Source organism: Rhinopithecus bieti, unplaced genomic scaffold (genome assembly GCF_001698545.2).
Source record: "Rhinopithecus bieti isolate Rb0 unplaced genomic scaffold, ASM169854v2 scaffold_57210, whole genome shotgun sequence".
In the NCBI taxonomy this organism is placed as follows: domain Eukaryota; kingdom Metazoa; phylum Chordata; class Mammalia; order Primates; family Cercopithecidae; genus Rhinopithecus; species Rhinopithecus bieti.
Window position 1 is genome coordinate 522,955 of NW_016823439.1, and position 11,065 is coordinate 534,019.

At 47.1% G+C, this 11,065-nt stretch overlaps 1 protein-coding gene across 5 annotated transcripts in view; it reads right to left on the reverse strand.

Moving 5' to 3' along the window:
• The window catches only part of MTMR4 (myotubularin related protein 4), a 32,219-nt gene that overhangs the window by 11,475 nt on the left and 9,679 nt on the right, over positions 1-11,065 (reverse strand). For 4 of the 5 annotated variants that reach the window (XM_017861568.1, XM_017861567.1, XM_017861570.1 and 1 more), the window contains 11 exons: positions 10,495-10,577; positions 7,750-7,910; positions 7,537-7,633; positions 7,230-7,343; positions 6,190-6,386; positions 5,810-5,938; positions 4,552-4,663; positions 3,858-4,053; positions 3,382-3,567; positions 3,132-3,302; positions 2,827-2,981 (listed from right to left, as the gene is read on the reverse strand). In XM_017861568.1, the coding sequence (XP_017717057.1) occupies positions 2,827-2,981; positions 3,132-3,302; positions 3,382-3,567; positions 3,858-4,053; positions 4,552-4,663; positions 5,810-5,938; positions 6,190-6,386; positions 7,230-7,343; positions 7,537-7,633; positions 7,750-7,910; positions 10,495-10,577 (1,601 nt within the window). The remainder of the gene's footprint in view (positions 1-2,826; positions 2,982-3,131; positions 3,303-3,381; positions 3,568-3,857; positions 4,054-4,551; positions 4,664-5,809; positions 5,939-6,189; positions 6,387-7,229; positions 7,344-7,536; positions 7,634-7,749; positions 7,911-10,494; positions 10,578-11,065) is intronic. The other variant, XM_017861572.1, reaches the window with a different exon arrangement.

Here is an 11,065-nt window from a genome sequence, read left to right on the forward strand (position 1 = left end):
AAAAAAAAAAAAAAAAAAAAAAAAAAGAATTGTTCTCTAGTTGCTCTGTGTCTTATCTTACAGCTTAAAATTATCTTGAAAGTAGAACCAATATCTTCTATTTATTTGGTGTAGCCACAAAACCTAGTACAGTAATAGGCAACTTGTAGGTATTAAAGAAACATTTGTTGAATTGATAAATCAGATACTAAGTTAATGAAATGATTATTAAATGGGTCACAGAGCTTATTAAAAATTTGATTAAAAGTTATGACCCCTCTCCCAGGAAAAGTAAACCTATGAACCTATAGCCAAATTCTGCATAGTTTGGGGAAGGAAAAAAAGTCACTGAATTCCTGAAACCTATCATGGTCCCCTCACAATGACTTAGTTCAAAAGACCCTAAAACCAGTAATTTGGGATGCTGGGTTTTTTGTTTTCCTTTATAATATTCAATCAATAACATATGTCATATTTTAAAAACTTTTAGCCTGTAATTCCAGTGTTTTGGGAGGCCAAGACAGGAAGATCACTCAAGGCCAGGAGTTTAAGACTAATGTGGGCAACAGACCCTGTCTGTACAAAAAATAAAAATGGGCACGTGCCTAATGAGCTAATTAGCTCCCTGGGAGGCTGAAACATAAGGATTACTTGAGCTCAGGAGTTTGAGGTTACACTAAGCTATAATTGTGCCACTGCACTCCAGCGTGAGTGACAGAACAAGACCCTGTCTCTTAAAAAAAAAAAAAAAAAAAGCTCTCAGCCAATAAGCAAATATCAAAATTTGAGAGATATATATATATCCTTTGAGCACAGTATTTTCATTTATCTGGCAAAAATACTAGCACAAGTGCAAAAATATGCATACAAAGTAACCCTACTGGCCAGGCGCAGGAGCTCACACATGAATCTCAACACTTTGGGAGGCCGAGGTGGGTGGGTAACTTGAGGTCAGGAGTTTGAGACCAGTATGACCAACATAGTAAAACCCCGTCTCTACTACAAATACAAAAATTAGCTGGGCATGGTGGCGCATGCCTGTAATCCCAGCTACTTGGGAGGTTGGGGCAGGAGAATCACTTGAACCTGGGAGGCAGAGGTTGCAATGAGCTGAGATTGTGCCACTGAAGTCCAGCCTGGGCAACAGAGCCCAACTCTGTCTTTAAAAAAACAAAACAAGACAAAAAAAAAACTACAAAGTAACCCTACTAAACTATGTACTTAAAAATGGTGTAGATGGTAAATAGCATGTGTATTTCACAATTTTTTTTTTTGTTTTTTTGAGACGCAGTCTCGCTGTGTTGTCCAGGTTGGAGTGCAGTGGCGCGATCTTGGCTCACCGCAATCTCCGCCCCCCAGATTCAAGCGACTTTCATGCTTCAGCCTCCCGAGTAGCTGGGATTACAGGTGCCCGCCACCATGCCCAGCTAATTTTTGTATTTTTAGTAGAGACAGGGTTTCACCATGTTGGCCAGGCTGGCCTTGAACTCCTGACCTCAAGTGATCTGCCCACTTCAGCCTCCCAAAATGCTGGTATTACAGGCATAAGTCACCATGCCCAGCCCGTATTTTACAATTTTGTAAAAAGTTACACATATAAGGATGTTCACTAAAGCACTCCCTGTAATGATTTTTAAAAAATGGAAGTTACCTAAATGATGAATAGGAATCTGGTTATATAAATTGTGGACTACTCTGAAGCCAATAAAAACAAGAAAGGAAATTTAGATGTACTGTCATGAGAAGACAATCTAATACAAAGTGGGAAAAACAAGTTGCAGAATATGCAAAAAAGTAAAAAGGGTATGTAAAAATATTCTGATTTTATTTATAAAAAATGTTTCCATATGAGAGCATGAGTGTGGATTTACCTATGTAGAGATAAACATCTGGAAAGACACATATCAAATGTTAATAGTGGACACCTGTGGGGACAAGGATCATAAGGGATTTTCTACTTTTATACTGACTATTTTTTTTAAAAACAAGAAACAGGTACTACTCTCATAATTTAACCAACACCATCTCACTTCCCCCCAGACATTCAGCCAGAAGATAACTAATTTTATGTCTCCCTTTTCAATTCTGGCCTTTTTCTGATGGAGTAATATAAGGCCATCCCCCTGCTGGGAACCCATTTCCCTGAGAGTCAGATGTTTCTGGAAGCTAATGCTGGACACAACAAAGGTTGCTACTAATACAGTAAGCTCTCCATGCCCTGTACCAGTGAACAAAAATCAAGACCATTCTCACAAACCTTCCTAAAATAGTCCTTTCTGTTTTGTTCTCTCCCCTGCTTGGGTATATCATACAGGGTGATAGCAGTTCCTTCAGGAAAAAAAGTATCCAACGTTATCTTCAGAGGACCTTGAAAATACACAGAGTGCACTCCAGGCTAGCTACAAGTCTTGGCCAAGCTTTTCCTGCAAATGACTCAAGAAATTGCTTTTAAATACCTCAGAAAGAGGCCGGGCACGGTGGCTCACACCTGTAATCCCAGCACTTTGGGAGGCCGGGGCAGGTGGATCATCTGAGGTCAGGAGTTCGAGACCAGCCTGGCCAACACGGTGAAACCCCGTCTCTACTGAAAATACAAAAATTCGCTGGGGGTGGTGGTCAGCGCCTGTAATCCCAGCTACTCGGAAGGCTGAGGCAGGAGAAGCGTTTGAACCTGAGAAGTGGAGGTTGCAGTGAGCTGAGATTGCGCCACTGCACTCCAGCCTGGGCGACAAAGCTAGATTCCGTCTCAAAAAAAAAAAAAGAAAGAAAGAGAACATTTAGATGAAATGGGAAACAGTTATTGCTTTCCTAGTGGAGAGAGGAGAAAGGAAGAAGGGCTTTTCTTACCTGTCCAGAGAGCGGCCAGAGAACTCCTGGCTCTGGGCCACTGGGGAAAGGTAAAGATCCATGTTTTCCTCCCCAAGTGTGCATGGAGATGATGCTGGCAGATAAACAGCTGTCCAGAGGTGCAGGGCCCGGACATGACAAACAGGATGCAGGACCTAGGGAAGCAGCCCAATACTAGTGCTCTGTCAAGAGTCCCTGGTACCTTTTCTTTCCCTAAGCCCTTGACTCTACATTTTCCCTACTGATTCAGCTCCTTCTCCTATAGGTTTCTAAATAGCACCTATAGGAAAAGGGCTGAGACTCACCATGTCTGAGCTGGGTGTGTAGAGGAAGTTATGAAAGTTTTTATTGCCAGCTCGAAGGAGCGCCCACACAGAGCAGGTCCGCTTGTAGATGTTGCGCTTCTCTCGCTCACAGGGGTTGTTGGCCAGGAAGGTGCCATAGAGGCAGGAGTATGTGTGTTGCACCAGTTTTACCTAGAAGGCAGAGAGAGCTTGCACCTGGGGGCCTCGGGCTGTCATTCCCCATCCCTCTTGTTTAGAGTTTAGGACTTACCAGGAATGCTTCATTAAATTCAAACAGGCAGGGGAACTGCTTAAGCAACTGATGAACAGAATCAAGCCACTGGAGGAACACAGGGCATTGTTCGTTTTGGTCTTCCACATTCTCTTGGTGGCCACAGCGATCTCCAAACTTGTGCCCAAAATCCAGCCAGTCAGACTCCACTAACACTTGGAAGCCCTGCAAAAAAAGAAACTATTCAAACATAGGGCCTCTCTGGAAATGCTGATGTGCTGCTCTCCCGGGAACTGCCCAAAGCAGGGAGCTGGCAGCTTCAAAGAAAAATAGGACTGGACCTAGAAGAGGACTAAAAGCCACCAAGTTTCCAAAGCTTTGGGAGTTGAAAAAAAAGGAAAAAAAAAAGCCACCAATGTCCTCTACTGAAAGATCCCCAGGACAGATCCAGAGGGCTCAACACCTTCCCTCCTCCCACATTCCCTCTGGTCTTCCCACCCAATTCCTCTCAATACCTCCAACGTCCTGTAATATGGGTCCAGTAATATTTTGGCCAGGGCTACGATCTGCGGTGTGCGGTCCCAGCCATCGGAGCAGTGTACCAGCACAGGCCGGCCTTCCCGGTCTACTGTATTTGCCACCAGCACAGCTGCTTTTAGCATCACCGACAAGTGCTGCAGCCATTTGGTACTCTCCAATGCTGACAACCAGCTACACGAGAGCAGAAATCAAGTCGGTCACAAAGGGAGCTGAGGCCACAACAGTCTCTCCTCCATCCACAGCCAGCCCCACCCAACAAAGTCCCCAGTGAGAACTGAAACAAAGAGGTACAACCCGGGGCCTTTTGGACAAGAGGCATCTAGCAGGAAGGTAGGAAAGACAGGACCTGCAGCAGATAAGAGCTTCTGAGGCTCAAAAGAGGAACTGGGGAGCATCACATGCGCATTCAGCCATTTTCTCTCCCCAGTTCTCTGGGTTCTTTGAGTAGAACAACTGATCCAAACGAAAGGAATTCAATGTCCTGTGACCACGCCAAAGTGTTGGCTGAGAAGTGGAAGGGTTCTTGGAACTAGCCCATGGCACCCAACTCCACCCAGGCCCTCAGGTCTCCTGCTCTCCGAACTTCTCATCTCCCCATCTAATCTTCCAAGAATAAGAGGTACTGGGTAAGGAATGAGACTGTAAGGAATCCAAGTAGGGAACACCTACTTGCTAGGATCCGGCATCTGGCTACACACAGCCCGGAGGTACTGAAAGCTGTTCCGGATGGCATGGATGTTGGCCATTCCCATGAACACGACCTCACAGTTGGGATAGTACTCTGTAGACATGACAGGAGAGTGGGACGTAAAAGCACGTCCTAGGCTGGGTGCGGTGGCTCACGCCTGTAATCCCAACACTTTGGGAGGCCAAAGCAGGTGGATCACCTGAGGTCAGGAGTTCAAGAACAGCCTGACTAACACAGTGAAACCCCGTCTCTACTAAAAATACAAAAATGAGCTGGGCATAGTGGCGGGCACCTGTAATCCCAGCTACTTGGGAGGCTGAGGCAGGAGAATTGCTTGAACCTGGGAGACAGAAGTTGCAGTGAGCCGAGATCTCGCCACTACACTCCAGCCTGGGTGACAGAGCGAGACTCTGTCTCAAAAAAAAAAAAAAAGCACGTCCTGGAAACAGGCATCCAGGACAAGAGTGGTCCCTGGTGGACAAAGCTTCCCTGGCCGGGCAGAGCACTCCAGCATGGGAACTAAATACAGTTTTGAAATCTGAATCACACTTGTATCTCTGGAGACTCAGGTGCCATATACTAATAATAGTAACAGTAATGACAGATGACAGCAGTATTTAGAAAGACAATATATACTAAATTCTCAATAAATAGTAGCTGCTCTGCAGCAATACTTTTATATATACAACTTCTTTTTCTTTTTTGAGACAGGGTCTCATGGTCACTCAGGCTACAGTGCAGTGGCATGATATCAGCTCATTGCAACCTCTGCCTCTTCAAGAGATTCTCATGCCTCAGTCACCTGAGTGGCTGCGATGGGACCACAGGAGTGCACCACCATGCCCAGCTAATGGTTTGTATTTTTGATAGAGGCGGGGTTTCGCCATGTTGCCTAGGCTGGTCTCGAACTCCTGAGCTCAAGTCATCCGCCTGCCTCTGCCTCCCAAAGTGCTAGAATTACAGGTGTGAGCCACTGGGCACAGCCTACATAGGCAACTTCTAACCATCCCAACAATTTTGCAAAGTTTGTAACACCCCCTTCTTGTAAAATTGAAAATAAAGCTTGGACAGATTAGGCAACTTCAGCATAGTCATAGCCATAGCTAGTAGGGAGCAAAGTTGTGATTCCAAGCCAGGTTTGTTTGGGCTCTTTCCACTGTACAAACGGCCGCCAACCCCCTCCTCACCAAAGCCACCCACAGCACAGGCTGGCTACAGACACCAGGATAAGAGCAATACCTTCGCATTCACAGCCTCCACCCTTGGCCCGGTTGGCCACTGCTGCTGTGTAGGATCGCGCATCCAGGATCAGCAGCTTCTGGGGGGCTGCTGTGCTCTCCACTCCAGAGCACGCAGTCAGAGAGGAATCTAAACACACAGCAGCAAGGAGCCCCTGAGTCAGCCAGCCACCCAGCCTCCTGCTGGCCCTCTGGCACTCCCTCTCAGAAGGCAGAACATGCAACTACAGACCCCTCACACTCCACAGCTTCTGACAAGGCAGGGACCCCAGCACCCTGTGTGCGGTCATCTTCCCAGACTCTCACTGAGGACTCCCTGGGAGCCAGTCAAGTCAAGGAGGGGGCCTGCTCCCTGGGGGGTTAGCATCATCCACACCTTACCAAAGTCTGCATCACACGCCTCGCTGGTATCATTATTCCCGGTGCTGAGGGAGCCCCCAGTGGCCCTTGTCCCCGGGTCCAGGGCACAGGCTTTAGCGATGGACGTGACCAGATACTCATCATCAGCATTGCGCCAGCCCCACCAGCTGATCTCTGGCTGGCTGCAGCGGGCAATGGCAGCCCCATTGCGCAAGTGTCTGACAAAACAGAAGAAACCGTAATGCCCTTGGCATTCGAAGCCTCCAGAGGCCTACCTCAGGGGGTTAGACCAAAGTCTCTAGAGCCAGCAGGGGCTACCCACTCATCCAGGCCATAACAGCAACCAAAAGCCCCAGCATCTCTAGCAGGCTTCACAGTTCACAAAGCACCATCACACATATTTTCTCAAAAGGGCTCTATACGCCCAAGGTGACCTTGACTCATCAAATATGCACAGCAACTGCTCCAGGTACAGACACCCAGCAGGAGAACAAGGCCTGGCTGAGCCAAGAACAGGAACAATTCCAAACTTCAGGGTTACTTCCTGTCTCACTCTATTTTAGCTACAATATTCTAGTGCAGAGATCAGCAAACATTTTCAGTAAAAGTCAGACAACAAATTTTGGTCTTATGGGTCACAACCAGTTTCTGTCATGTATTATTTCTTCTTTGTTTTTTTAAAATAGCCCTTTAAAATGTAAAAACCATTCACAGCTTACAAGCCGTTTTATATAATAGACTATAAGCCAGATTTTGTCTGCAGGCCAGTTTGCCAACCCGTGTACCAATGTTTACACACACACACACACACACACACACACACACACACTCTCTCTCTCTCCTCTCTTTCTCTCTCTCTCTAAAAAAGGGGGGGAATGAATAAACTCCCTAATAGCCTTATTCTTAGGAGAAAAAACTAAGATAGTTTTTGTTTTAAAATTATTTCATACTTCCCCATAGTGTCAATTCCCAGGCAATCAGGTTACCCAAAACCTCCAATACTGACTCTTTCCTTGTTACGTAAGAAATGGCCTCCCTACTTCCCGGCCCCACTGCCTCACCTATACACAACCACCGGGATCCGCTTCCAGGAGCGGAAGGAAGCCACATTCTCCAGCTCTTTGTCAGTGATCCACACAGGAACCAGCAGCTTCTGGGGGTAACTGGGGCACAATCTGAGAAGAGAGCAGGTGGGGGTCACCGCACTGGGTCTAAAACATGTGACGACAGGATCCCTGGGGATGGCTTTGTGGGAAGAAAAACCAGAAGCCTTCCTCCCTCACAGACTCAGAAGCTGTGCCCACCACGCTTTGTCCAAACACGGAAGCCATTTGGTGTGGAAGGAGTTTTGGTCCCCAACCCTCTCACTTGTAGTTGCTGTTGATGTGTGAGACTCTCCAGACGTTCTGCAGGTCAAAGCCCATCCTTGCAAGCTCCGCCTCCTGCCGACAACGTATGTGCTCACCTGCAACAGAGCCCCCACGATGGTTAGCTTCCCAGAGCACCAATGTGCAGGAGTGGAGGAGGGATGAGAACCAAGGGGTAAGAAGCAGCCTCCCAAAGAAAATAGACTGGCCTCACCTGGCTGACATAGGTGAGTATGCTGGTCCTCCTCAGTCAGCCCCAGGCACCAGGCGTGGTAGGCAAAGGCAAAGAGGTCCTCAGGCTTGGCAGGTCTTGCTGTGGCTCGGCTTAGCCGTGAGAGCCACTCTTGGCACTGCTTGAAAGTGGAGAAGTGACACCTGCCAGGCAAGAAGCCACAGGCCTGGGTGAGGCAAAGTGCAGTTGTGCCATGGAGCTATCAGGGTCAAAAACACAGCCACAGGAAGGCTGTGAAGAGAGGCTGCAAAGCAAGAGGTAAAGCAGTGGGGACCTGGGGTGGGGGAACGAGGGACACTGGCCAACACCCAACAGAAGTTGTCTCTTGTGATAATTCTCTTCCCAGGAACTCCTGTGTTTGAAGCATACTTATCCTCTCGAATGGGGCCCTACTGGTTCCTGTGTCAAATCTAAATGCTACCACGTGGCCCTGAAAGTCTGCACTCCTTGTCCCTACCCTAACGGACCAGTGTTATCTCCTATGACTCCCTAATTCAAACCTTCTGCTTCAGGCGGGAAGTCCTGCTCACATCCTTCCCATCCCCTTGGTTTATCTTCTGCTTGATAATGTCTCCTCTCTGCCTAGCCACATCCTACTGATGCTTTGAAGATAGTTTTGATCTCACCTCTTCCTTGAAGGCTTCCCAGCCTACTCTATTCCAGAAACTCCTTCCTCTCTTGATTCTTAATGTGCTTGGAATATGTATATATACACACACCTTTTTTTTTCTTTTTTTTCTTTTTTTTTTTGAGAGAGAGTCTTGCTCTTGCTCTGTCACCCAGGCTGGAGTGTAGTGGCGCAATCACAGCTCCCTGCAGCCTCGACCTCCTGGGCTCAGGCAATCCTCCCAACTCAGTCCCCTGAGTAGTTGAGACCATAATTGTGCAATAACTTTTAAATTCTTCGTAGGGACAGGGTCTCTCTATGTTGCCCAAACTGATCTTGAACTCCTGGGCTCAAGCGATCCTCCTGCCTCGGCCTCCCAAAGTACTGGGATTACAGGTATGTGCCACCGTGCCTGGCCTGCTTGGAGTACTAAGCACCACATTTCCCCATAGCATTGCCATATGTTAGGTCTTCTTCCAGCAGCTAGAGTTTAGCCTCCTTGAAGGAAAGAGCAGTGTGAATGTTCCTCTGAATGCCCCACAGACCTGAGCACATGGTAGGCTCTAAAGTGGGTATCCTTTTAATAAACCTTGGAGTCATCCCAGATTCCTCTTTCTTTCATTTCAAATCTGTCAGCAAATCTTGTCATCTCCACCTTCAAAATACACCCAGAATCTGACTGCTTCTCACCGCTTTGGCTGCTACCGCCTCAGACAGGCCGCCATGATCTCTCATCTGGGCAACTGCAATAGCTTCCTAACTAGCCTCCCAGTTTTGCTTTTGCTCTTGCCCCATTCTTTCATCTAGTCTCAATAGAGCAGCCAGCGTGATTCTATGAAACATTAATCAGATCACATCACGCCTTTGCTCAAAATCCTCCAGTGGTTTCTCAGTTCCCTCAAAGTAAAAGCCAGTCTTCATGACAAAATGTCTGACACCTCGCTTTGTTCTCAGATCTTATAACCGACTACTCTCACCCACAGGCACTCTACTCCAACCACACCAGCCTCCCTGCCAGTCTTCCAATATGCAGGCACACACCCACCTCAGGGCCTTTGCACTTGCCATTCTCTCTCTCTGGCACACTCTTCCCCAAATACCCACATGGCCACTTTCTTCAAGTCTTGACTCAACTGCCACCTTTTGGTGCAGCTTCTCTGATCACTTTCATTTTGTTTTTTTGAGACAGGGTCTCACTCTGTCACCTAGGCCAGAGTGCAGTACTGTCATCACAGTTCACTGCAGCCTCAACTTCTCAGGCTCAAGAAGTCCTCCCATCTCAGCCTCTTGAGTAGCTGGGACTTCAGGCACACATCACCACACCTGGCTAATTTTTCATATTTTTAGTAGAGATGGGGTCTCACCATGTTGCCCATGCTGATCTTGAACTCCTAAGCTGAAGCAATCTTTCCACGCATCACCACACCTGGCTAATTTTTTATATTTTTAGTAGAGATGGGGTCTTGCCATGTTGCCCAGGCTGATCTTGAACTCCTAAGCTGAAGCGATCTTTCCACCATGGTCACCCGAAGTACTGGGATTGCAGGCGTGAACCACCGCGCCCAGCCTAATTGTTTTACAATCTTCACCCTCATAGCACTCCGTATTCCCTTTCACTGCTTTATTTTTTTCCTTTACATTTACTATCATTTCACAAATTTTACTTATTACTTATGGTTGGTATCTCTTCATTGGGATGTAAGCTCTCTGAGAAGGGAAAATTTTGTCTATTTGTTCCCTGCTATATCCCCAGGGCTTAAAACAGTCTGGCATTGAGTAGGGTACTCAATACATGTATATCAAACGAATAAATAAATAAACCAACAATAATGTGAGTGCTCTGTGCCAGATATTGTCCTCGGTGCTTTCATACACATACACATTATCTCACTTAATCCTTACGATGACTCCATGAACTAAGCATTACCCCCATTTTTTCAGGTCAAGATACTATGGGTCAGTACACTGACCTCCCAACCCAGAACATGGTCTTCACCTTTTCCTCCAACTGGGGAAAGTGAGGCAGGATCTTTCCTCTCTTGCACCAGAGAAACCCTGCAGCACAGAGATCTGGACAAAACTAGGGCCAGGGGACCTGAGTGAGGCCCCGTTGTTCTCACCTCACCACTTTGGAGTCCTTGCAGGAAATGTGCAACTGGAACATATCACGGCTCTCCACACTGTCAATCATCCGGAGGGGGACCTTTAGAGGAAGGGCAAACTGAAGCTCAGACTCCCCACTGGGTATCACTCCTTACCCTCACCCTAGCCTAGGCACTGATGTATCAATAGCAGGAAGGAAACCAACATTTACTGAGGGTCTGTTAAGCACCTGGTAACTGTACGGAGTCCTCTGCATATGTGATCCCAATTAATGATCCCAATAACCCTGCACGGCAGGTGTTTTCAGCCCATATTATTGAGGAGAAAAATCAAGCCTCAGTTAGGTGACTTGACCAAGGTCACCCAGCTGGTCAGTGGCAACACAGGAAAAGTGCCCAGGTTTGTCTGACTCCAAAGCCTGTGTTCTTCCAACAATGCCACTGTGCTCCTTAGAAGGGCCAGTAATAGAATAATGGAAAGAGAGAAGAGGAGAAAGGAGAATGAGCCAGAAACAGAGCTATAGCTAGGAAAATGAGGCAGGAAAACCTGAGGTCAGAGAGAAAGAGAAGGGATCCCCAAGTTTTTTTT